Below are 26,744 nucleotides of genomic sequence, written 5' to 3' on the forward strand. Positions count from 1 at the left end.
CTGGTCAAGATTGTCGATATCCTTCATTTTGTGGCATTTCTTCATTTTTCTGCTGTTGGCCCAGCTGTTTTTTTGTTTTGCTTTTTTTTCTTCCAGATTTCCCCTCCTAAGCTTTTTATTATGAGTTAAGTGGGGATTTATGTATCGGATCGTGCATTCAACAACTTAGGAAATGTCCCAATGGCTTTCCCTCACCCCCACCCCCACCCCCGTTATTTTTCCCCCACTTCCCTTTTCTGGGCCACTCTTCCCCTTCACCCAGTTTTATACCAGTCTACCTACCTTCTAACTCAAAATCCCAAACTTACTTTGCTGACTGCCATTGCAGGGGCTGGGGGCGGCGGGATCCTCTGTCCCCTTGGCAATGGCAACTCTTGTACTGTCGCCCATCATCCAGGATAAAGTGTAGGCATCTATCTGCCTTTGCAGCCCCGCCGGATCACTAAGATGCCCCTCAGCGAGTAGTGTCGCCCACTCTAGGAAACACTGCTATAGCCTATTTTTCTCCCCCCCCCCCCCGCCTGCCTCTAGTAACCTGCTGCAAAGTCGGTTTCTTTTGGCATGAAAACCTAACCGTTCCAGGTGTTATAAAATCTTAGCCATAATAATTGAGCACCTGACTTGCTATATCTCTTCCCCTGTCTAAATCTGACTACTTTCAAGAATATTTTAAGAATAGGTCTTTGTGGAAAAACTTAGGAAGCTTTGAATTACACCGTTTTGTTTTTTAATCACATGTTTAAGCAAGCATTTGTCTTTTATCTAAGGCTGGGGTGGGGGTATCTTCCAGATCAGCTGACATAACAGGCCTCACCAAAGAGAAGCAGGCTCCAGCTTTGTTTATTAAATGGCCCGTGGCAGAAATGGGCTCCCCATCCCTGATCTGAGAATACTGTTGACTAGTTGTGTTTTTCCCTGTGCAATTTGTCACTTTGGGAGTGCTCGGACATTTGGCTTTGGCCTGGATGTTGTTAAAGTACATTCACTACAATATATCTTATCTGCTTGTTACCTTTGATTTGCATCAATTTATGTGTTTCTATTTTTCTTAATTCTGGAAAACATTTTCTCATTACTTCCTTAAACATTTCCTCCTGTACCCTCGGCCGCTTCACCTTACCTGCTTCCTTTCAGTAAAGCCCTTCAGGTCGATGCTCACCGATTGAGAGTTTGCTGGTGGCACTCTTGGCTAAGTGATGAGCTGCCAACCACAAGATTGGCAATTCAAACCTGCCAGAGGAGTCTTGGAGGTGTAGTGGTTCCTTGTTGGGTTGCTAACTGCAAAGCCAGCAGTTCAAAACCACCAATCATTCTGTGAAAGATGGGCTTTCAACTTCCAATTCCGGTTTCAGGAGCTCACAGGGACAGTTCTGCCCTGAGTGTGGGAGTCGCTCTGTAGGAGCAAGATAGGGTGGTCTACTTCTGTAAAGAATTAGTCTTGAAACCCCTATATAGGTTGCTATGAGTTGAACTTGGCCTTTTTCCTGGTTTCCTTTTTCATGCGGCTAAAACTTCCCCATATTACCTTATTATTTATTTATTTAAATTCTTAGGCAGTATAAACGTAGTTTGTAATCTCTGGAGCACCAGTTCTTTGGACCTATAGGTCAGTCCGTAGCATCCAGTTCTCCCTTTGCTATATTTACTGATGAATGGCCAATGCCCCATATCTACCTGTGTTCCTGCCAGTGGACTGAAGAGAGAGGTCGTGACTTCCAGACATCTCACAGCCAGAGGGTCACTCCGCCTGCAACACTTTGAAGAGCCACTTTCAGGTCCCGAGGAAGAAGCCACTCCAGGAGGTGTCAGGACCCTTCCTTGTCATTTGCTGACGTCTTTTCCCCCAAGCAGTCAGGGTGCTAGGCATGGGCAAGAGTGGACGTCTCTGGAGCCCATCATTGGTCCTTCTGCCTCCACAGGATGGAGGATTATTTTTACCGTCTTGGATTTGGTAGGTTGAGTTTTGGCAGTTTGGGGTTTTTTTGGTGATGGTTCCTCATGTGCACACTCTCTTCCAAGTTGGATTATTTCTATAGGGTTAATTCTGTCTTACTAGGAACCAAAGTCCCTAGTCTAGTGGCTCTCAACCTTCCTAATGCCACAGCCATTGGTGACCCCCCCCCATCAAAAAATTATTTTCATTACTACTTCATAACTTTAATTTTGTTACTCTTAATGAATTGGTGACTCCCATGAAAGGATCGTTTTACCCCCAAAGAGGAGGTCTTTTAAATTTCAATCCTTGTTATATTTTAGTTGTCTCTCTTTAAAAACTTCTAAGTATATCCAGTCTGTTACCTTGCTTGGTTGTTGGTGGTTTTATTATGCAATTTGAAAACTGTTTTTAAGGGCAACTTTGGTCTATTTAATCTACTGCAATTACTATTAGTTAATGTTACTTTGTTCCCCATCGAATACCACTTTCTTTGGGCCTGAATGGGCTGTCTTAATTTCCTCTCCTTTTTGGTTTGGAAGTCATATATCCTGGTTAGGACATTTTAGTGGATTTATTAGTATCTGTGATATGAATACTTTAATCAGTATCCCTACTATCCTGCTCTGGAAGGACTGCAGATTACTCTCAGTCAGTCACCATCACCGCCACTCCCGTCCTGCATGTTCTTCTGCAGTATTTCCACCTCCTCTCGGCTCTGTCCCCTTCGGATGACCTGGAAAGAGGGACACTAGTTACTGGCTCCTTGAATGCCATTGTAGAAGTGCTTCCTGCATGTGAGGGAGAGAACACGGATTTTCGAGCTAAGGTGGAATACAGTGGTGGTAGTGGTCTCTCCTATCGGATTCTCCACTAGCTGGCATTACCCACCGATGGGCACTTGCCTCAGAAGAACCCGCCCAGAGGCACAGGTGTTTCATCTCGATGTAAAATAACTGCATGGGGACGTTTCCTGGGTATTGACTATGCCATCATTGGCCTGCCACTTAAAGTTGGTGTTAAGATTTGTGCTGTTAGAGACCTTTCAGCAGGCTGTACATAGGTCTGAGGTTCTTTTAGGCCCAGGTTTCAGAAGGAACGATTTTATGCCTGTTGGGGATTTTCTTGAAGCCCGGTGGGCATTGCAGAGAAAACCACGTGATTGCAAGTCCTCCCTGACAACTTGATTCTCCCGGCCACTCGCATCCAGGTGGTCAGTCCACTTGAGGTGCTGGTGAGAGCCCTTGGTGCCTGAGAGCTCTGCGTGTGGCGGTCACCCACAGGTGTCCTCCGTGTAGCCACCTTCCTGTCTGGAGACTCTAACAAGCTGTAGCCATTGGCAGCACGAAGTCTGAAGTGAACATGTTTGCCCTGGACTCGCCCTCGACTCTTCCTTTAGCGAGTTTGTAGAAACAGATCTTTGAAAGCTTGTTTGGCCTGAGACCAGCTGGTGGAAGTTTGCTGCCAACCGCCCCTCCCTGCTCCACAGGTCTCTAGCGCTCCACTCCGCGCCCTTACTGCCTGCTCTTCCTGAGGATCCAGCAGCACAGGGCTCTGAGCACGCTCACAGCTGCACCCGCTGCAGCCCTCATGGGCAGGACGGTGGGAGGGGGAGCATCAGTGTCGCCTGATGGCTGATGACTCGGGCCTCTTGGAGGCCTGCCTGTCACTGAAGTGGACCTGGACTCAGAGCGTCAACAATAGTTTTTGTTCTTTTTTTTTAATGCAGTGGCTAGCGCAAAGTTTATTTCTCATAAAAGCCCAATGGCCATTCTCGACAGGTGGCCCTCCTGTGGTCCTTGAAGGGTCACCGGGAGCAGTTGTTCATGGGGCAGATTGAGTTTGGTACACACCCTCTGCCTTTATAGGGCAGAAAGCTGGGGAATAGCCCTCTCCTGGGAAAGGGAATCCTTCCCATCTGCCCCAAGCACACACTCCTCACCAGGCTTTTGCTGGGTACAGGGCCAATTGTGTTCATCTGGACCCAGCCCCACCGTCCCGCCCAAGAGAACGTGTGCTTCTGGCAGATTTGAGTTCTCCCTTGACCGAATTTACTTCCTTCACTCCAGGTACTTGGTAGAAATGTGCCCCCTAATTTGCTGAGCCTGAAACTCTGGGGTCCCGGCAGGCTGTTTGTTATAACAAGCACTGCAGGAAATTCTCATCCAGGCTCAGATTTGACTCCAGGCTGCTGGGCCCACGTTCTGACCCTTTTGTTGACTTAAATGTGTGAGCTAAGTGACTTCATCTGGCTGTGGGGGTCCAGCCCTCCCAACCCCATCCCTCAGATTGCTTCATAAGTAACACAGGATGACTGAGGCGGCGGGGCCAAACTTACTGATGGGAAACCCACAGGGGAAGAGTAGTGGCCACAGCCTGGACGTGAGGGCAGCGTCCCTGCTTGGGCATGGCGGACAGTTCCTGTTTGTGTACAAAAGGTATGAAAACAATGGGCAGAAAACTCCCCGCCCTTGGCCAAGGGTAGCAGGCAGCCAGCAGGGTGCTGGGCTGACGTGCTCCTGGCCAGCAGGGTCCCAGTGCTGATGCCTGCCCCATGGACAGCCATCCCAGAGGCGCCGTACCACGGAGGCACAGCTGGTCACACGTGGCCCAGCTCGGGGGCGAGGCACAAAACAGCAGGTGAGCATACAATTAAATAGCAGGTTTAATCATCTCACAACAGACAGTAGTGTAGTAGTATAAAGTCTCTTTTAAAAAGTCTCTCCCCGCTAACCCTCCGATTTCTCCTCAGCAGAGGCCCTGGTGGAGGGGCAGGTAGAAGGAAGTCTTTCTAAGTGGAGGGTGCCTTGTAAGTGGCCCAGAGCCCTCCAAGGGCTGAGCGTGCACACCCCCATGGACACGCGCATGCAGGGACCACAGTGGGGCAATCACACACATGCACTCACATGCCACATATTCCAGTCAGCCTGTGGTTGCCCCCACTGGGGACCAGGAGTGGTGGCAGCGCCCTACAGCAGCAGTGGGAGTCCGAGAAAGAGGAGGACTGCAGTGTGTGTCCAGCCAGCTACTCTGCACAGGCCACCTCCGCTCCTCTGGATCCCTGAAACACCAGCCGCCCGTCCACCCCTGGCCAACAGAAAAGGGAGTGGGGCTCCAGGGCCCAGAAACGGGATCTGTACCACCCTTGTCAGTGGGGAGCGGAGGGGGTGCCCGTGTCCTCGGGGCCCAGAGGACAACAAAGCACAGGCCCTCTGTGCACCTGGTGCCGGTGGTGCTTGGTGCTGCGTCCCTGGTGCAGGGATTAGGGGCAGCTCTTGGCAGAACTTCCCAGTGCCACAGCCAGGCTACCCACTTCGGGGGTACTCTTGCTCCTGCCAGAGGTGGAGAAGGCCAGGAGCCTGCTGCGTCTCCCACTGGGACGGGGAAGGCGCTTGCAGAGCAGGAGGTCCTGAGATGAGCAGCTTTGGGAGGCCTCTAGGTCAGGTTTGAGGAGGAAACTCTTCATTCACAGCTTGATCACCGGGTCCTGGAGGAGGGCTGGCTCAAGTACCAGAGGCTCTGGTTGGGTGTGAGGGTGGTGAGACCACCGGTGCTGGGAGAGCAGCTGCGCGCAGATCCGAGAGGGCTCACAGCCCAGTCTGGCCGTGCTCTGGCCCTGGCACTGCCCACCCACGCCCTGAGGAGTCGGAAGAGCTTGCTACAAGATCTCCTCCCGGGGGTTTCTGGCCTTCAGCGGAGCCTGCCCGTTGGGCACAGAGCCATTCTGACCGTGGAGCAGTTTGCCCTTCTCTCGGTCTGGCCACGTGAAGATGGCATCATCGCTGTCCAGCTCGGACTCGGAGTGCATCAGGCTGCTGCTCAGCGCGGGGCCTTTCTGCTTGAGGCCTGCAAGGGAGGTGGGAAGCTAGAGCCAGCCCTGTACCACCCCACCATCCCCACTCCCCACCCCTGCCTAAAGAGAAAGTCCAGGCCCGCTGTGGGAGGGCAGAGGGGAAGGCAGCGGTTGCAGTCCCTCAGCAGGCTGGGTGAGCAGTCCTCCAAGGAGAGCCCCAGGCTAGAGCCTGGAGAAGAGCAGGCTGAGTGCCCCCAGCTGCTGAGCAGCCCATCTATGGAGTTAGTTCCCCTTCTGTGAGGACAGCACCCCACAGGGCTGGGGTCCAGACGGTTCTACCCTAGCACCTGCCACAGTGCCTGGCCCAGAGCTCCCACTTTGTCACGTGTGGAAGGAAGGCAGCAGTTCTGTAAGTGCTGGTGGCGGGCAGATTTTAAAAGGGAGGCAACGGGTTGGGGTGAGCTGTGCTAGGCCATGGGCACTGTGTCTAATACCAAAACCCTCTTGGGCGGCCAGTGCTACCCCAGACCTGCCACCCTTTGCTCTGTGTCCTCATCTCCAAGATAGGGTGGCAGGACAGAGAGGCAGGATGCACCACCAACAGGAACTCAGACTCCAGAAGAAGAGCGTGACCTTGCCGGCTCAGAGAAGCTGGGGAGTGGCAACGTCTCTGACATGGAAGGTGCGACCATTTTGCTCCAAGTGGATGCCTGCTCTGCGGACTCCCTGCTTGTGGCTGGCACTGACCCACTGACCGGTGGTGTGTGTGTGGTTTTTGTGTGTGTGTGTGTGTGTGTGTGTGTGTTTGTGTGTGTGTGTGTGTGGTGGGGCTGGCGGGGCCTATAGAGACAGCCAGTTGGGGGTTAAGTGGTGTCTGTGGGAATCCTAATGCCTGTGCCTGCGCTTTAAAGCCCGTTTGGGAGTGAACTGTCTTTGTCATGTTATTGAGGCAGGGATTAGGGCTGAGGTAGCTGAGAGGTAGCTGAGCTCATCTCTTGTAAGATATAAAGAGATTATACAAGTGAACAGGGAGGGGACAGACAGAGGTCAGGACACAAGAACGGAGAGGCAGGAGCTGAAAAGACCAGGGCCTGCCTTCCTCAAAATCTAGGCTCCGGCTCTGCTTCCGGGAAGCCACTCCTGAGGCTGATCTCATCCGCCTGTGGTGTTTCAAAAGCAACAACACAAACACGTCTTAACCACCTCTGCAAGGAGCCCTCCTTTGCTGCATCGGCTGCAACATGCTCATGGGCTTCCTGTCCAGAGAGCCCTGGACTTCACTGTCCCCTCAACACACACACACACACACACACACACACACACAGAAAGGACATTTCTGTGTGTCCAGCCTCCTTTTGGCTTTCCCTTCTGCAGTCATTAGTCCTTCTTCTCTAACTTGCTCGCTTAGTCACCAGTGATCTCTCCAGTGCCCCGTGCGGGGATCCACTCCTACCCTTGGGCCTCTGCAGCACTCGGTGTGATAGCTCGCCCTCAGGCGTGCCCTCCTCCCCTGAGAGTCCTCCTTGGGTTCTTTTGTCCTCCATTTTCCCCATCAATTGAATCGGTCTTCTCTTACCCAGTGAGGTAGTTATTGTGCCAAACTGGCTGATAAACACAGGTGGGGTTAATTGAAAGGCAGAGGGATAAATGGCTCAGTGAGCCTCACCTTTCTAGTTCTCTGGCCTCTTGCTTTCCGATGATCGGACCAGGATGCAGCTGCCTTAGCCAGTTCCCTACTTTAGCTGGCAAGGCTCACTTCCTGCAAGACATCCCTGAGGAGAAGCCACATGGACCTACCCCGATGCAGCCCTGGGTGCTGGAGCACCCGTGTGGAGACCCCTGCCAACGCTGAAATGCTTACACATTCACTGACTCAGCTTTCCTGCAGTCGGCATCATTGCGTGTGTTTTGTGAGATGGAGGAGGACTTGGTGGATTGGTGTTGGACATATGGGTTAATGTTGGACTTGTGGGCTTGAGCAGCACTGGGTTGGGATGTTTCCTGAATACGCACTTAACCTTTATATAAAACTTTCTCTTATACATGGGTTTCTGTGGATTTGTTTCTTTAAAGTACCCAGACTAATACACCCAGTCAATCCTGTCCTCCCACCCCTGCTGACACCTTACTGTTGGTGCCGTCATCACTTCCTCCTCAGATGGCTCCAGCAATCTCTTCCCTTCCATCTGTGATATGGGGACACTACGCTAACTTCCTCCACAGTGTCACCATCGGGATGAACACTTAACCTCTTGGGCTCCTGGTTGGAACTTTCCAAAGTTGGGTCCTACTCAGTTCTCCAGTCTCAAGCCCGCTCATAACTGCCCTCCGTCCTGATTATCAACGTTTCCCAGAAGGTGACCACACACAACCCACAGCGATGCTCAAACAACATCTCTGAAAATCACCCTTCCCGTCTCCCTTTCTCATGCTTTTGCCAACATATCACTACTCTGTCTTCTCCCAGAGTGCATTTTAAATCTATCTGCCTCTGTATTTAATCCTCTCTTCTCCAGAAAGAAACTTCTGTTTACTCCTCCCTCACTCGTGCCCTTCTAATTCAAATAGCCGCGACCGTTCAGGTCCCTGGCCTTGACCACCTAGGACGGCTTGGACAGCTGAAGTTCAGTTAGCTGAAAGGGAGACACAGGCTGAGAAGAGCCAGAGCTTTGGCCCCTCTGTAAAGCCGAAGACCCATGGAGAGGGACGACCTGCAACTTGAGACCTGCCTCCCAGCCTTAGTCAGACCAGGGTCTGCACAAGTGAGCAAGCAGGGGTAGGGGACCGACAGCTGGCTCTGGGCACTACCTGAGCGGGACGTGGGCTTCAGCTCCAGGCTTTCCTGGTCAGTGGCATCCAGGACCTTGTACCTGCTTTTCCTCTTGGGTTTTCCTTTTTGCCTGAAAAACATAAGCCCCCACCCTGCTCAGGAAGGAGGTTCTGTGTGAGGTTCAGGAACAGACCCAGGGTCCTTTCGGGGGGAGGGGGGCATTAATGGGAAGGGTGCCCTTCTCTTCTTGCTCAGGCAAAGTACAAAGTGTGATTCTTTCTCAACGGTTCCTCACTAATTCTGGACAAAGGCCAGGGACGCAGCCTGCATCAGCACGGCCCCCTACTCCAGGGTCAGGGGCCAGCAAGTCATTCGCAGTGCCGCTCAAGCGTGGGAGGCCCTTGGCCGTCCTTCCATGGCCAGTGTGCCCAAGAGTGCAGGCTGGCCTCCAGCTCTGCCACTTACTCTCCAAGTATCCTTCAACAGGGGTTGTGCTTTCCTGAACCGACTTCCTTCTCTGTACGCTGAGGAAGGGTCGTTATGCTGTTATGCTAATTAAAGAAGATATGGTTGCCAGTAGATTCCAAGGCATGGGGCCTCTGTGTGTGCAGGGAAGAACCACCCCTGAGGGTCTGTGACTTTTTGGGGGCAGACCCCGCACATGTCTTGGGGGTTCAAACAGCTCACCTTCCAGCTAGTAGTTGAGTGCTTAACTGTGTGCACCACTCAGTAACTCCTTAAAATAGATATGACCTACACAATGTTATCATGGTGCTTGGCATGCAGTGACACAGGGGTCATACTTTATTATACGAAAAAGATACAATAAGTATACACATTAAATATCATAAAACTAGCTAGGAAGACACAAGTGAAACACTCCAGAGCACCTAACCTCAGCCTATAATTAAATGGAAACATGCATTGGTTGAGGTCACAGCAGAAAGGAAGGCAGAACCAGGGCCTTGCTCCATGCTCAGTGTTGAGGTGCTGGTGCCGAGGTGTGGAGTACCAAGGGACCCACGTGCCCTCCCACCGTCACAGCCTCATCTCTCTACCTGGGCCACCAATGGGGTGTGCTTCTGCCTTCAAGTGGGTTCGGGGGTGAGGAAGGCCTTTCTGAACACGCGAGGGGTGGACCAAACGACGGCGATAAGGTGACGGGGGGAAGGGAGGGAAGCCAGGCCCCAGTTGCAGTCCTTCCACGGGGAGGGCATGAAGTTCTCTGCCCCGTGAACACATGACTGTAAAGCCAGATGCACTTACCTTTTACAACAACAGACGACAGTCCAAGACAGGATTCCCATGGCAACAATAATGACAAAGGAAGCAATGATGACATACAACACGCTCCACTCTGTCGAGAAAAACAAACCAGTGAGGGCTATGACGGCAGAGGCGGGAAGGTTTGGGCAGGAGGTGGCTCCATCCAGCTGGGAGGCAGGAACTTGGGCTGAGGGCAGCTGGTTTTCAAGTCCTTAGAACTGTCTCTGCTTTCCAGTCCCTGCTCTGGGGCCCCCGAGCTCTGGACAGCTGGGGGCTGGAAGAGCTGGCACAGAGGGCTGTGGAGGGAACAGGCCCTCCAGAAGAACAGGGGCCCTGTAGTCGGTCAGGTTTTAGGTTGCGATTTGCAACAAGTCTGAATTAAGCTTGGGCTTCCTTACACGGCTGGTTCCGTGTGCCTCTACCCTTGAGCAAGTGCGGAGGAAGGGAGTAAAAGTCCTCTGCAAACAGAAGACACACAAAGTTCTTTTCCTTGGCTGCTCATCTGCCTCGCAAACACCAACACCCACCCACTCAGCTCTGAAGCACATTCTGTGCCAACCCGGCTGGCACAGTGCCAAGGAGAAAACTCACCACAGTTGCTGTCGCCATCCCTTAGCTGCACCTTGATGAAATTCTCCATCCAAAAAGGGTCGCAGATACAGCGCTTGGTGAATGAGTCACAGTGACCATGGTCCGAGCAAGTCAGCTGACACGCTGAAGGCAGCAGGAAAGGGAAGACGGTCAAAGCCAGTGGGGACAACGGCCTCCAGGATCCACTGAGATGGGAAAGTGCCAACTGCCCAGTGCTGGCATCTGACCTGGCCACCATGGCTTAGTCAGACCAGAGCAACGAGGAGGGCCAGCAAAGAGCCCCGTCTGGAGATCAGCAGTTGTTCAGTGCCCTGGACCTCCTTCCTTGACAAAACTACATACGTCGGATTAGAAAGAAGAGTAATCATCTTTATTTTTAAAATCTTTTAAGAGCACAAATGTGGAGCTGTCAGTGTGTGTGCCCGTGTCTGTGTTGAAGCACTAACAACACAGAGAAGCAGAGGGAGAAACGATCGGAACGGGGAAGCGGTCAGAAGTGAAAACAGCATCTTGTCAGGCAAGGGGAGATGAAATTCTAGGATTCTCTCTGCCTCAAAGCCATGGCGTCTACTACTAACGCTGGAGCTTGTGTGTGGCCTGCCTCCAGAATTGAGGGAAATCATACACCCCAGCCAGGTTTGTGAAAATGAAGATGTCATCTCCTCCCAGTTGCCCGCCCCCCTCCTCCTGTGGACCCAGGTTAAGAGCTCCTTCCCATTTCCCTGCTCCCTTATATTCTCATTTTTACCTTAAAGCAATGTTTTATCACTTCATCTTCTACTTTATTGGGGGTTCATACAACTCTTATCATAATCAATCCATACATCGATTGTATGTCAAGCACATTTTTATATTTGTTGCCCTCATCTTCTCAACTACTGGAAATGGTGCGACCCAAACAAACAGTGTGCGAGAATAATGATACAGTATGGGAACATGACTTCTGTAGAAATGGGTAAACGAAAAGCCTACTTTGCTGTGTCAACTCTCCTGTTAGATACAATAAAGTATTTTCTAAAAACAAACAAATAAAAAAGCTCCTTCCCTGAGGCAGCCAGGGCTCATCACACTCCCTCTGGTGATGGGCAGGCCCCTGCGTCCACGACCCGGCACCACTCACCAACAGTGTTGATTTCCAGGGCTCGGAAGATGAGAAAGTCTGCCTTTTGCTTCCGCAGCTCACTTTTGAGCAGTGCTGCCACCTCGTGGCCCTTGAAGAGCTGGTGGGGAGGCTCGTTTTGAACAAAAAAGACCATCTTGGTGCTGCAGAGAGACACGACAGCAGGGTGAGTGGAGCTCCAGTGAGCAGCACCGCCAGTTGCTACAGTTTCCCAAGGACCTCCTACCTCCTGTTGCACCAGGCGCTGCGCTAAGTCCCTCTCAGCATTGTCTCACAACAAGCCTGGGAAAGGGGAGATGAGCATCATTCCCGGTTCCCACTGGGGCTCAGAGCAGTTACGAAACTTGCCCAAGGTCACACAGTTCATTTATGGCAGAGCCAGGTCCCAACCCTGGCCCATCTGCTCCGGAGCATCGGCCATTTAAAAATGCCGCAGGTTGCCTGACACAACGACAGGGAACCCAGAGGGCTAGAAAACTGGGAGTGTGGTATGGCTAGATCCCTGTGGTCAGCCTTGGAACTGCTGAAACTGGGGCGGTGCTGGGTTTGCATCGCGGTTACTCAGTCCTGAGGTACACCAGAATGCTCTCTCTATACAGCATTATCAAGAGGTCAGTCTATGTATAGCCTTAGGACACAAAGAAAGACCCTCCACAATGGTGTGGTTGGTGTGAATGACATTACTCCTGCCCAGAATCTGACTGCTTTCTGACTGTCAATTTCTGCTAGACAGACTGGGTTGGAACACTCTTCTGGGCAGCCCAAAATCTGTTCCCCATGCCTTAGCCCTGTTCTTGGGAGACTGCTTCCTGAGCTCCACATTTGTCTCATAAATGGTCAGTGGATCGGGCTGGGTTAGAGGTCTGTCAGCTCTTGTCCCCTTGTGCCGTGGGGGTGGGGGTCAGACCTGGGTCTCTCAGAGGCCCAGGGCCAGTGGGCTCCATGTGACATGAAGTTTGGGAACACTGTCACAGCCTCTTGAAAAGCTTGCTGCAGAGTGAGGCTGACAAAGGGCGTTCTAGATTCCAGAATCACGAAACAAACTCGTGCCATAAAAACACACTGTCCATTTTCCATGACCGCACACCTGCCCTGGCCCCCAGTTACCTGATCCTTGCTTAGTTTCAACTTGCGCTTACAGTCCCATAACCTCCAACCTGCATCTCCCCAGGAGTGACCTCCTCCTCTCTCCTCTGTCCTCCCAAGGAACCAGATCTATCTTTGACAATGCCAGCTAGAATATCTACCCCAGATCTTCCAATCGCCAAAGAAGCTCATCATGATGACCGCCCACGCGCTGAGCATACAAACACCGTCTTATTCATCCTCAATAGCAACTCTGCACAATCTCCAAACCGCCCTGCCCTCCACTTGATTCCGACTCATAGTGACCCTATGAGGGACGGGAGAACTGCCGGGCGGTTCTAAGTCTACAGCTCTGCAGGAGGAGACGGTCTCATCTGTCTCCCTCAGGATGGCTGCTGGTTCCAAAGTGCTGACCCTGCAGTGCGCAGCCACCACTTAACTCCTCCACCACCAGGATCCATTGCTTCATACAGGTGATGGCATCGGTTCAGGCCCCCACACCCGCGGGCCTCGAGCCCGGCTCTTTCCCACTGCTCTGTGCTATCTCCTTCCTCCTCCTGCGCTCTTCTACTGTGTCCATTCTGCCACCGCTCAAGCCACACAGCCAGAGTCATCAATGGTGCACCCTCCACCTCCTCCTGCATGTGCGGCCATGCCAGCACCCTGGCTGACATCTCTCTGCTGCCTCTACCTCGCCAATTCCACCACTGAGGCCAACCCAAGCAGCCATGTTCCCTGTACTTCCCCCTGGGCAGCTGAGCACAGCGGAGTGAGCCCAGGGAACCCTGACTGGGAAGCGCAAGCCCTGCTCCAGTGGACTGCATCAGTAGCTCCTCCTGTCAGGTCTTTAACCTTCACCGAGACCTCACTTTTTCTCAAAGCCACTATCACAACTTGACCCTAATTTTGCTCAGAGGCTTCTCCCAACCTTTTCAGTTCCCTCTGGCTACCACCTCATTCCCATCTGCTCACAGTGGTTTCACACACAAAACCCAGGGCGTTAGAAACCACCCTCTCAGCGCCCCCCGGACTGCCTCTAAACTCACCTGTGACAGCGCTACGTTCTTCTGCTCCTTCTCCTTCCAGACTCAGTGGTCCTGCTCCTGCCCGAGACCCCCTCCCCACTTCTGTAAACTCTGCCCTTTTCGCGCTATAAATAAGCTCCAATACTTCCTCTCATGAAAAGTCATGCAGTGAGTTTTGGTTTTATCACCCATATGACCGTCAGCACAAACTTTCTTGAAAAGCTATTATTCTTACCATCTCTAGGGCTGCACACCAGGCCTTTTATCCTCCACTCCTAACAGCTCAGGAAAATGCTCTTCTTGCTAAGGTTCTGATAACCGACTACTAGTCAGAAGCCCACAGGCCTGTCTGGTTCTCACACCCTTCCAGGCCCTGGCACATCTGAAGCCTAGAACCAGCCCCCTATTGTCCAAGAACCCCTTCCCCTCCAGCAGACAACTCTGCCTGGTTGGCCTCTTTCCTTCCTAGCTTCCTCTGCGAACTCTTTTTTCCGTCCTACTCCTGAAATACTAGTGCCCCCAGAGTTCTCTCTCACCCCTCGGACACTCTCCCAGGCTGACTCAATGTCCTGAGCTGGACTCCTGCCTGGGTGTGCGCCGGGGAATGCCAACGTTGGACTTTTGCCTCCATCCTCACTCCCAGCCTGCACTGACTGCTACCTGGTGGAACATCTTCAAATCCAATAGTCAAACTCAACCTTCTTTCCTTCTAAACAACTCCTTCGGTATCCCTAATCTCAGCTAATGGTATTCACCGTCTTTCTGGTCCCCCAAATCCAAAGCCCCACATCTGATGCCTCATTTACCTGCACTCCCAAAGTCTCATTTGCTTATTTAATCTCCAAAATTTCTTCTCACTTCATCCTCCCTGCCATCCCCAGGGTCACTATCCTAACTTAGGTCTTTGTCACTCTGTTACTAGACCAGTCCTTCCTGCTTGCTCTCTAAGCCTTTGGTCTCTCTCTACCACAGTCTAACCTCTGCACTACCAATCTTTTTTTTTTAATTCACCTAACTAGGAATCTCGTTTTAAAAACAAAATGAACCGTAACTTCACACTTCTAAAACAAATCAACTTGGGTCTTTCAGACAAAACTGAAAAACTAACCTCTTGGCTTGTCTAGGACTGTTGACATCTCAACAGACTTACCGCCAACCACATCTTCACTTCTAATGGAGGAGGAAAAAGCCCTCACTACGACCAGAGTCAGGTGGCTCCCCTGTTTCAAATCCCCCCTTCATTCTCCTTGCTGCCAACACAACTTTTACTTCTTCTGGGAGCTCTCTGGACTGCCCTGCACCCACACCCCCCTGGAAGAAGTCACTGCTCCATTCAATGAGTGGTTCCTGGTCAGAAAGCCTCCTTATAAGCTATTTGCCTGCTCAGTCAAGAACCCCAGGGGGCCCCTGGCCTTTCCTTTTCTCCCCCCAGTCATTGCCCAGCTACCTCTGCTCCGTGTATGGCTGAATCTTTTGCACAATGATGTCGGAATCCAGCACCCCCAGAAGGACCCCAATCTGGCGGATGAACATCCCCTTCAGCCTCTCAGTTAGCTGGCTGACGTTGACATCCAAGATGATCTCCACCAGGTTGTTTTTCCTGGGATCTGGAAGGCATGTGGATCAGTCATGGTTTTAGAAGTAGAAGAAACACAGACCTGCCTCTGTGCATCTGCTATGGCACAGGAGAGAAGCGCACGGACTTCTGGCACATGGAAAGGCACAAAAGGGAATTCTACTAATTCCATCTGGGGCTGGCTTGAAAGCTTCTAAAACATTCTTGGTCTCTGCACCCACCAGAGAATTACTGGGGATAAATGAAGCAAGAGGGGGTACTAGAGGGAGGTGGGGAAGAGAGGAATGTGTCGGGGCTTTGTTGAAAAGCCCAGGCCTAGGTGGCTTTGCTGAGTTCTCCAGGCCAAGTGGTGGGTGGCAAGCAACCTCTCCCAGCCCACATCTAGTTTCTGATGCCCTGATGAACTTGGTCTACCTTTGCTTTTCAAAGCAATTCTGGGGGGGGAAATGCCCAGCTCAACAAGCTTACTGGTAATGGGAATGGACCTGCCCCCACAGCGCACACACAGACAATCCAGGCAGTCAAGAAAGAAGGATCTGTTAAGAGTACTACTGCTGCTGCCACACCATCTCCTTACAACTCTAGAGCTATGAAACTAATGTTTCACTGTTGACTACAGCCCAGAGACCGCTCTACATTTTGAAGTTGAAAGCGATAATTCAGAATACCTTATTCCCATACTGTTCCGATGTGTAAATTTGCGTAACTTACCAACTACCTACGATCTGATTTTAAACACAGCAGAGACTAATGGTGTCTTGGATGTTGTCCTTTCTAGAGGCAGGACAAGGATTGAAAGACTTCCCAAGGCTCCTTCCCATCGGACACATTCATAATACGGCTTGGTCCGCATAGTAAAGAGCGGGTTTAAAGTTAATAACATGGTCTCATCAGATGCTTAGCAGTTTGTAAGTCTCCACCCTCTTCCCCTCCCCCACAGTTCCTCTCCACCACCAAATTAGCCTCAAAGCAAAACAAAAACATTGTTCTGTTTAAGGAGAAAATTTTATTTCTGCAAATCTTAAAAATGTAAAGGACACCAGTTACTCTACCTTCCCTGGGTTGTCAGACAAAGCCTCAGGCTTAACTTATAAAAATAAATTGTTTTCTGCATCTGGGTGCTGATGAGACATCATGACTCAAGTTCTCCCTGTGCTCAATTCCCAACCCCCTGAGCCCTCTCTCCTCAGTCACACATGGAGGAGAAAGTGCTGGCCGAGGGACACAAAGGCCGGGTTCTGACACAACTGCCCTGTGACACTGAGCACGCCCTGCCCTCTGTGTTTCTATCGTTCGGGCTGAGATGCCCTGGGAGAGGCCCTCCGTGTGTGAACAGAAGAGGTGTGTTGGAATCAGCAGTCTCTACTGGGTCACTAAAAGGAGCCTCGTGGTGCAGTGCTGCTAACCACTAGGTCAGTGGTTCAAAAGCACCAGCTGTTCCTTAGGCGAAAGCTGAAGCTTTCTGCTCCTGTCAAGAGTTACAGTCTCAGAAACCCACCGGGCCATCCTACTCTGTCCTGCAGGGTCGCTCACCAGGAATAAGAATCAGCTTGATGGCGGTGGATTTGATTTCGGGGTTTGACAGGGTCACTATGAGTCAGAAAACTCAATAGTAATGCATTTGGGGCTGTGTCATGGATTTTTCAACGTGGGATTTCTAGATTTCTTTTTCTTTTAAGCTGGACATGCCCTCAGAAAGGGGGTCTCAGGAGAGAGCTTTCAGTTGGCTGATCTGTCTCTAAGTGAACTCACCAGGTTTCACCTCCACAGTGGCCCGGTCTGTGTCACTCTCTCCCTTTGCATCCGTCACTTTCAGGTGAAATGTGTAGGTTCCCTCCACCAGGTTGGAGAGGAGGAGGATGGGGTGATGGTCAGAGCGGTTTAACACCTCCTGGGGGGATAACAAGGCAACACTGCAGAAGCAAACACCAGCCTAGCGAGTCCAGGAACTGAGCCCCTGTGCTAGACTGTCCACTCTGGGCAATTCCTGCTCTGAGGGCACTGCAGCCCCCAGCCACTGGACTCAGGGGACAAAAGTATATCCTGTGTCTTGCAAACAAGTCATTTCTCCTCCCTGGCTGCTCCCAGTGTCTAAGCCAAGTTCAACACAAAAGACTACTTGGTAAAAACCCATTCTGGAATATCAGCACCCCACCTCTCCCCCGAGACGTACCCCTGCTGCTGGGCTCCCATCCTCTCGAGTCCAGCGGTAGCTGATGATTCCTTTGTCATCTGAGGACCTGGTGCCGTCCAGCTCTGCTGTGCTCGTGGGCAAGGTAATCATGACACTCCCTGTAATCTTGGCTACCGGTGGTTTGTTCATTTCTAGCCGAGACAAAAACCCGTGAAAGAACATCATTTTCTGAGAAAGGGAGTTTCTTTATGATGTGCCCATTCCAAACCCCAGCGCTGCAGGTCCTCTTGTAGACACCACAGCAATGGGCCCGAGCAGCCTCTCCAAAAGGAAGCTGCTCCTCCGCTGTTGGGTGACACAGTCATGGGGAACAATGCCCCGCTATTGTGGAATGTGGCTTTCAGTCAGCGACTATTTTTTTAAATGTCCCTTTTGAAGCATGATTTAAAAATTTTATTTTCTGACCATCTTTTTATTCCTTCCTTAATATTAAAAAAAAAAGACAAAGAGGGCCCTACTTGAAGCTTGCCTGCCTATTCAGACATTAGTGTTTAGTGAGGCCAGCTATGGACCCATGTCCCACAGCCCCCACTGATCCCTGCATCCACACACCAGAGCAAAGTCGCTTCCGGCTGCCGGCTGGGGCTTGCAGGCTCACAGCACTGCACAGGAAGCTGCAGTGCCGCACAGTCATTCTAAGGTCTGGCAGCAGGTGTCGCTGTGGCTAACAGGAAAATCCCAGAAACCCGCAGGTCCTGGCAGCACACAGGCAGAAATTAACATGCCAGGGAGAATCGCCTTAACTCTTTATCTATTCAGGAAGGGAGAGGATGAGTTTTTTAAAAAGAAAAAGAATTCACCTTAGAGTCATTTAGTTCAATGCTGTTATAGAAAAGCAATTAGCAGCTGCCCTCATCCTTCGGGCTTTCCGCCCACCCCTGGTTGTCTCCCCTCCACCTGTGCAGCCAAACAAGGGCTGTGCACCAGCCCAAGGTGGGGAAGTACCTTCTCTGACAATGACGTTCACGGAGCTCTGGCTTTGCAGGTTCCTCTCATCTTTGACAGTCAAGGTGAACACATAGGCTCCCCCCTGCAGCCCCGTCACCGTGGCAACACTGCTGTTAGCGTTCTCCAGCCGTACCCCCTCCGGTCCCCTGGACAAAGAGAAACCAGAGGGTGGAGCTGTACCTGTCTGCGGCTTTCTGGTCCTGAAGCAGCAGGCAGTGCGGATTTCCGCCTCAGCGAAGATGTGAACCCTTGTTCCCCAGACCTTGAGAGCACATGTTTAAAAATATTCCATTTGAACAAAGTATCATTTGGCCCCAAAATACAGGCTACCCGCTGATCAGAAAATTTCAGTCACCAGTTGTCAAACACACCTAGCTTTATCCTTTATAGAAGCTTCTAGAACATTCCAACTCTTTTCTTCCAGTCTGTCAAAGAAAGCTCGCTACAGAAAGAATGTGTTCTGATCCAAAGAATGATTTAAAAGAGGTATTTCTGAAAAGCATTTCTGGCTCAGTAGTTAGTTCAGCTCTTGCCAGCAAAGCCAAAATGCATTTCTTCATCACATGCCAACATCCTTCCTGATGAGAAGTCAAGGGAGGGAACTGGGCCAAGGTTGCACAAGACCTCTCAGGGCAAAGCTGTCTTCTGCTCAGCAGTTCTCTGGGGCCACCGAGGACCTACAGGTGCAGGGAAGGAGCACTGTGCCCACACTCATGTCACAGAGGCTGCACAGAACGGGGAACCCTTCTGCCCGGGTTAAGAACGCCCTGCAGCTTTCCTGAAAAAAACACAGCGACCAGAGACATCTGCACGTGACCAGGATTTTGCCTTATTTTAAAATTTATAACCCCTGACCTCAGTACCCCTTATGAAATCTTGCTCCATGGAGCTAGGCTAAGCATTATCTCAGCCTTAATATCGATCAATCTCAACTGAAAGGTTTATCAGCCATATCTTAAACAAAGAGAATTAAAGCAAGCTGGACTGAGGGATTAGCTTCTCAAAAGGTAGAAACAAGACCTAGAGGAAATCATTTCTAGAATCCAATTTCAGCCATCAAAAATCAAGTGGTTTCTGAAGTTCGCTCGCTCACTCATTGCCATCAAATCAATTCTGAGTCCTAGCGCCCTTGCAGGACAGAGAAGTGCCTCTTTGGTTTTGTAGGATTTCAAATCTTTATAGGAGTCGAAAGCCTCATTTTGTCCTTAGGAGCAGCTCGTGAGTTTAAAGGGCTGTCAGTGTGGTTTGCAGCTCAGGCAGCGCCAGGGCTCTGACAAAGTCCCTAAGTCAAATAAATATACCCACCACAAAGCCCAGTCTGGCCTATGACTGCCACCTTTGGAATCGAGAAAGTTTTTAAGTCTTCCCAAGAACTGTCCTGCTTCTTGTGGATGGAGCTTGCATATAATCTGACTTCCATTTGTTTTGGTATAAGGGGGCTGGAAGAAACTGTGAGAACTAGGAATGGCTTGACCAGGCAGCTCCAGTTTAATTAGGAATGGTCCTGGGTACTGCCTGCCTTCGGCCTCTGGCTAACATAATTGGTAACTGGTATCTTCAAGAAATGGTAACAGTGATAAGAGTTGTATGAGCCCCTAATAAAATGATTTAAAAACAAACAAAAAGAAATGGTAACAGATTAACGCTTTCATTTTGTAGATGAATTTTCAATTCCCTTTAATAGCTGTTCTGCCCATCCCCCTGCCAGCCTGACCCAGTTAATTTTGAGTAACAGTATTTTTCTGCTCCATTACCCCTTCCATCCTGCCTCTCCAGTGTAATTAAACCATGCATTTCAGCTGAAGGCCTGTACCTGAAAAAGCACCAGGACCACACACGACTACCTGGGGCTAGCTGATGCTATGCAGCCTCTTTTGCTTTCCCTTTCCTTCCCAAAAGTGCCTGTAATAGAATTTTCTGAGCAATGAAGTTTGAACCTATAAACGTGTCTTTCTCAGTCAGCCCCCAGGTAAGCTAAGAAGACCAGGTTACGTCTTAAAAGCCAAAGACGGCCTCGCATGTCAAAGGTCTGATTCCTTTACATAGGGTTCTGGTGTCAGTACTCACTGTGTTTTTTCCCAGAGATAGGAAATAATTTTCTGATCATCGGAGCTTTTGCTGCCATCCAGGGTTGTGCTGTCCACGGGAAGGGTCAGCTCTTTATCAGGGCCTGCATCTGCCTGAGGTGGCTTGTTATTTTCTAGAAGACAGACACTTGGTCATCAAAAGCAGCCAGTTCAGCTGGGAAAGGAGAGGAACCAACTGGGACATATGCTCTTGGAGCCATGGAATTCTGCCTCCCAGCCCACAGACTGTCAGCTACTGTGAGAGATGTGGATTCAGTCAAGGAGCTCACAGTGACGACGATCAGACAGGAACATATCAATCCACCTTGGGAAAGTTATAATGCCATGCTAACTTTGAAATGTCATGTTACAGGAGCTCAATGGAAAGGGCTTGAGGGCTAGGGATGGTTGATTCCCTTCAGGAAATGTGCTGTTAAAGGTTATAGTAAGACTTGGGGTGTCCCAGAAGCTAGCTCCTAGATTCCCCCGAAAGCCCAATAACCAGTCAAGGGCAAGGGTGTAAGTGGAGGCTGTAAGAGTAAAGTACGTACTCTTATCTCTTGCTATGAAGAGAACAGAAGGGATGGACAAGAGAAGCTTCCAATTGATGCCTCTTGCTTCTATCTTTACACAGTTCAGAACTCAATTCCTCCTCTCTCCCTAGCTTAGAGGGACCAGCTAATAAAAGAGTCTGTACCACAAGGTCGGGACTTACCGGGCTGCACAATAACAGTCACTTGAGTTGTGGCCTGTTGTCCTATTGTGTCAGTCACCGTGAGCTGGTAGGTGTAGTCTCCTTCTTGCATCGCCGAGAGCTGTAGAGTTGGCGTTCTAACCCCCTGTGTGTATAAACACAGGACACATGGAAAAGCAGACCACCCGAATCAGCACATCACCTGGGACCTCCTACTCTGGTAGAAATGAATTAACCTGTTTTCTAACCCTATATTGGAATTAGGGCTATGACTTCTCAGTTCAGCATAATTTGTGAGTGCTGAGTCAGACATCTAGGGACAGCTGGCTAAAAGTCTTCCCTTTAAGGGAACAGCCTTCCCTGACACAGCAGCAATTTCAAATAAAGCCAGAGATCTCACAAGGGAAAACATGCGGAGATAACAAAAATCAGTCTCTGAGATCCAAGCCAGAGAAAGTGTCATGAGCATACAATGAAATCACACAGCTTAAAACACAATGCTGAACAAGTCCCTCTTGTGACTAAGGTCATAGGGTGATCCAAAGACAGTCTGATCAATCAAATTCCACAGCAGTTCATTCATTTCAATACCTTCAATGTACCTACCATCACTTATCCCACATCTTCCCTATTTTTCCTGTTTCCATTCCTTTTTTCCCAACCCTCTGAACTTAGTCCTTGCGTAAATGTTGCCCTTTTGATAGTAACTGGTGAGTTATTCTAATAAGGAGGTGAGTTCAGGTCCAGACCTGAAGAGTGACTAAGGGTCATGTCCTACCAGTCTCCATCTGACCAGAGCCTGCTCTCTTTTATGGTTTTGAGTTTTCTTCCACACATTTTTCTCATTCTCTATCCATAATTTTTAAATGTGATTCTTTTCCAAGCAGTTGGGGGTGGTAGCCAGGACTCATCTAGTGTTTCTGGTCTCAGAATTGCGGAGACTGGTGACTGTGTGGTACAATAGTCTAGACAAATTGTTTCCGTATGTCTTTCATCATTCTTCCTTCCTCGACAGGGAGGGAGAGACCAATAGTTGCACCTCAGATGACCATTCGGGAGCTATGAAGACCACAGTGGCTACTCACCAAACCAGGACATGCAGCATTGTCTCTGTGGACTATTTTGTGCTGATTGACCTTGGTTGTCCCCTGAGATTATAGTCATAAGCCCTCAATTTTTATAATCTTTCAGTTAAAGGCCCTTAAATGTTCTAGATTTGTGGACGGATTTGCTTTTCATCTAAATTGCTTTCTAATCCAAACCTAGTGTTGGTAATTAAAATGGACCAGAAATAAGCCTTGATTGGGTAATCTAACCAAGCAGCAATAGTTCCCAGCAAGAGAAAATAGTAACTGCCCCTCCTACCTGCATCTCCACCACTTTTCCTTTGCTGCTTGGGCTGAGGGACCACTCATAGCTGCTGATGCCATGATCATCAGTGCTCTGGTTCCCAAAGAGAGTGATGGAGTTTTGGGGTAGGGTGATGACTTGATTGGGGCCTGCGTTGGCCACAGGAGGATAATCCACAGCCTTATTCACTGTTAGGCTTGCAGTAGTAGAGTTGGTAGCTCCATCTGAGTCGACTACAGTCAAGCTATGAAGGTAGAGAGAGGAGTGTAATCAGGGATGCACTATAAACAAAGAGGAATAATAGTTACCGGACCGAGCGTCAAGGTTAAGAGATACCAAAGTGGCAGCAGGTATCAGTTCGTCCCTATTCCTCTTGAGAAGGCAGAGTATAATGATAAACAGTAACATGGACTGAGCTTTACCATGTGCACTGCTCCAAGTGCTTTCCAGCTCAGTGACTCCTTACTACAGCTCTGTAAAGTGTTTTCACTTAACAAATGAAGATATGGAGGCAAAAAGAGGTAAAACAACTTGCTCAAGATCAGTTTGAAAGCAGCAGGGTCAAGATCTCAAACCAGGTAATTCGTCTTCAGAACCACTTTGCTGCCTGTGGGTATCAGACCTATGGAGGGCGCTGTCTGATATGGCACTCATGATAACCAGATGCAGTTCACAATAACTCTATGACATAGGTATCATAGATTATACTTCAGAGGAAGGATAATTCAAAGAAACCTGCCCAGAGGTATACAGTGCGCCAAGATGCAAGCCCATTACTCAGATCCCAAAGCCTGGAAACCAAAGTTTTAAGAAAAGATTGAGCCCTGGTTCCTATTTCTGTGGGGTTCAGAGAAGCTACTAAAAAGAGAGTTAAAGTCTATTATGCAGCAGGCGCTTTCTCCGATCCTGCTAAGTGCAGCTACGTGCATATCACAAGAATGGATGCCCTGGGCAGTGGGCCTCGGAATGGATGGGGAGGGCTGACCCAAACAGAGCAGGAGCTCGAGGAGAAAAGGAGCTCTTGTGCAGCGCGGCCCCACAGCTTGTGGCAGTGCGCAGCAGGGTCTTCAAGATGGAAGCGGGAAAGCCATGTCCGACAGCAGTCTCTCCCCTAAAGGGCCCTTCTGGCTGAAGAAGAGCCTAAAGCTTCTCAAGCCGCCTCCAAATGTGAGCATGAGCAAGCAAGGAGCTCTGAGTTCCTTTCTTTTTGCTGACAGAAAGAGGAAATGCCTAGGAAAGACGCAGAGGTTGTTCAAATCTCATAATCAGTCACAAATTAAGCCAGGTATCTGTGTATTTTTCCTTTAACCATCCCCTTTTATTTATGAACTGAAAGGGAGTTTGGCTATTATTGTCTTTATGAGAAAAACAAACACTGAAAACAGCAGGCACACACATACATACAAATCATCAAATCATCTGAAAAATAAAAACCCGAGAAATGTTGTCTCTATTTGTCTCCTAGAACAGAGCAAAAGGAAGTGCTGGACAAACAGCAAAATAGCAGTTGCCCGTTGCTCTTTCACCTCAACCAGTCTCCAGCTTGCTTGTGAATCCAGGAGGAGCGGACCTGACCACAGGGCTGGGGAAAGAGGCAACTGCCAGGCAAAGTGGAGGAGAGGGAAAGGCAAGTGAAGTACAAACACTCAGTCGATCCCATCCTGCTATTTCATATTAAAAAAAAAATGGAGGCCTACTCAAAAAGAATCACCTCCGATACCCAATGCACCCAAAACACTGTAGATTAAGATTGTGGTCCAAAGCTCAGACACTGGAGTTGGTGTGGCCTTGGGCAGGTTACTTAACCTTTCTGAGCCTAAATTCCATGAGGTATGAGAATAATACCAGCTACAAGGATTAAATGAGATATTGCATGCAAAGAGTTCAGAACAGCATTCAATAAATGTTTTAAGAAATATCCATAAACATTATTTTTAAAAGGGTCATCCTGGCACAGGTTAAACTTCATCAATGGGGAAAATCCCTATATTGGCAAGAAACCAACTCAAATCTCCACCATAAGCCTATAAATGGGCTCCAATCTTGGTGGCAGGCAGCTAGCCTTTCATTCCCCTGAAGTCTTCAGACCATAGGATGTTCTTAGGTCAGAATGTGGATATTTAAAGACACAGGAGTTGTGGTACTAGAGCACTTACTACTGTTTCCCTATTAGTGTTGAAAACTTGACTGACCTGAGAGCCCTTAAGGAAGACTGGGGCCTGTGAATAAACTGCCAAACCAGGTTAGGTGCCACACAGTGGCACTAAGTGCACTAGGGAAAGAAGAAAGACATAGTCACTTCTCTCTGGTCTAGAGGAAGCTCTCAGAACCTTGTGGAAAAATTTAGTTGGTCCTTAAGGATGAATAGAACTTCAACACACTAAGAAGGACGTTCAAGGCAGTATAATCAAAATATGTATGGGTCAAGTCAAGAAATGGTAGTAAAATGAGCCCTGACTTGGGAGTTAAAAAATATACACTGAGGTCCCCTGAGAACTTACTAAGTACACTCTAAGCATCATTTTTCTCAGCTGTAAAATGTTCATGTCATTTGCTTGATAGCTCCTATACAAATTCTTTGTTACAATGAATTATGTTAACATAAGGAGGATCACTAACTCTAGAGTTAGCCTCAGCCTTAAATTCTTACTAATCACATTCTATAATGTCTTTCTCCAAAAGGACTTTTTTTTAAATAAAATTCTCCGAAAAGTCAGAGAGAACATGAAGAAGATCCTAAATATCCTCATCAGCTATTACTCACAAAGGAGAAGAGTTTGAGGTGTCGATTGTTGAAGAAAGCGTTTCCCAAGTGGAAGGAACAACGAGGAGAGCAGGTTCCTTTTAGATATGTCCTGAGAAGAGACAAAGGCTGGCAGACCTTTTACCTTAATTAACAGCTGTGCCCTCTGCTTCCCTCCACCTGAGGACTATAGGCCCCTGCAAAGTGAGCGATCTACAGGCCTTTGTGAAAATGTGTAAACAGGACCCACGCTTTCTGCACACCAAGGGAGTGGGTGGAGAGAGCACGGGTGGTAAAATACCACCTGCTACTCAGAAAGCCAAATCAGAAGAAAATACCAAGGAAAAACAGATGATAAGAAGAAAAACATAAAGACAGATGATCCATCAAGTGAGAAAATTGACAATGAAGGTGTAACTAAACTAGATACAGATGTCCCTCAAGAAATGTGAGATGAAACTGTAGAGATAACCAAAGAGATGAGGGATCAGGCAAAGGATGAGGTTGTGGCTGCCACTGATCCCCTAAATCAGTGGTTCTCAACCTGTGGTCGACCCCTTTGGTGATCAAACAACCTTTTCACAGGGGTTGCCAGATTCATTACAGTAGCAAAATTTCAGTTATGAAGTAGCAACGAAAATAATTTTATGGCTGGAAGGGGGGTCACCACAACATGAGGAATTGTATTAAAGGGTCGCGGCATTAGGAAGGTTGAGAAGCCCTTTCCTAAATGATGGTGAACTACAGAAGTACTGATCTATTCAATCATGCCATCAAACTGAATCCTCACCTTGCCCTTCTTTATTCCAGGAGAGCCAGTGTCTAAGTCGAATTACAGAAGCTAAACGCTACCACCCGACACTAGGACAGTCACTGAAATTAATCCTGATTCCGCTCAGCCTTACAAGTGGCGAGGGAAAGCACACAGACTTTTGGGCCACTGGGAAGAAGCTGCACGTCATTGACCTTGCCCTTGCTTGTAAACTGAACTATGATGAAGATGCTACCGCAATGCTGAAATAAGTTCAGCCAAGGGCCCAGAAAACTGCAGAGCTGGAGAAAGGGGAAACCAGTGAAGAGTGAGAGATCACTCCAGGTCTCCCAGGGAAGAATATGAACAAACCCAGGGAGGATTAAGCTAGAGGACAATCAGGAGCTCAGCATGGCTCCTTTCCAGATGGCTTTTTTGGGCAGGATGTCTGCTGGAGGAAAGCCTGGAATGGGAGGGGTACCCCTGGCAGGGCAGAAATGTCTGGGCTCAATGAGATTCTTAGTGATCCAGAGGTTCTTGCCACCAACACAGGATCCAGAAGTTCTGGTAGCATTCCAGATTGTGGCCCAGAAGCCAGCAAAAATGTCAAAATATCACAGTAACCCTAAGGTTATGAATCTCATCAGTAAAATTGTCAGCCAAATTTGGAGCTCAAGCATAATGCTCGTTTGACAAATAAGGCCCTTATTGGGGGGGGGGGGATTTGGTGTTCTGACACATAAAGCTTTGAGAAGGGGAACTGTTATGAATTCTGATTACTTCACAAGAAGCTTGGCCCTAAAATGTATCACTGTTGTAATCACAATCATTCCAGAGC

At 49.3% G+C, this 26,744-nt stretch overlaps 1 protein-coding gene and 1 pseudogene across 4 annotated transcripts in view; one reads left to right on the forward strand and one right to left on the reverse strand.

The window, feature by feature from the left end:
* Positions 1–1,305: 1,305 nt before the first annotated feature.
* KIAA0319L (KIAA0319 like) overlaps positions 1,306–26,744 on the reverse strand; it is a 132,117-nt gene continuing 106,678 nt past the window's right edge. For 3 of the 4 annotated variants that reach the window (XM_075553786.1, XM_075553782.1, XM_075553797.1), the window contains 12 exons: positions 22,428–22,656; positions 21,084–21,207; positions 20,370–20,502; positions 18,300–18,448; positions 17,334–17,485; positions 16,913–17,051; positions 15,032–15,191; positions 11,474–11,616; positions 10,354–10,476; positions 9,763–9,853; positions 8,535–8,626; positions 4,581–5,779 (listed from right to left, as the gene is read on the reverse strand). In XM_075553786.1, coding sequence (XP_075409901.1) covers positions 5,592–5,779; positions 8,535–8,626; positions 9,763–9,853; positions 10,354–10,476; positions 11,474–11,616; positions 15,032–15,191; positions 16,913–17,051; positions 17,334–17,485; positions 18,300–18,448; positions 20,370–20,502; positions 21,084–21,207; positions 22,428–22,656 — 1,723 coding nt within the window. In that variant the 3' untranslated portion in view covers positions 4,581–5,591. Of the gene's footprint in view, positions 2,670–4,580; positions 5,780–8,534; positions 8,627–9,762; positions 9,854–10,353; positions 10,477–11,473; positions 11,617–15,031; positions 15,192–16,912; positions 17,052–17,333; positions 17,486–18,299; positions 18,449–20,369; positions 20,503–21,083; positions 21,208–22,427; positions 22,657–26,744 lie in introns of those variants that run through there. The other variant, XM_075553791.1, reaches the window with a different exon arrangement.
* LOC142428839 (hsc70-interacting protein-like) lies at positions 23,502–26,588 on the forward strand (annotated as a pseudogene).

This window comes from Tenrec ecaudatus, chromosome 1 (genome assembly GCF_050624435.1).
Source record: "Tenrec ecaudatus isolate mTenEca1 chromosome 1, mTenEca1.hap1, whole genome shotgun sequence".
NCBI lineage: Eukaryota > Metazoa > Chordata > Mammalia > Afrosoricida > Tenrecidae > Tenrec > Tenrec ecaudatus.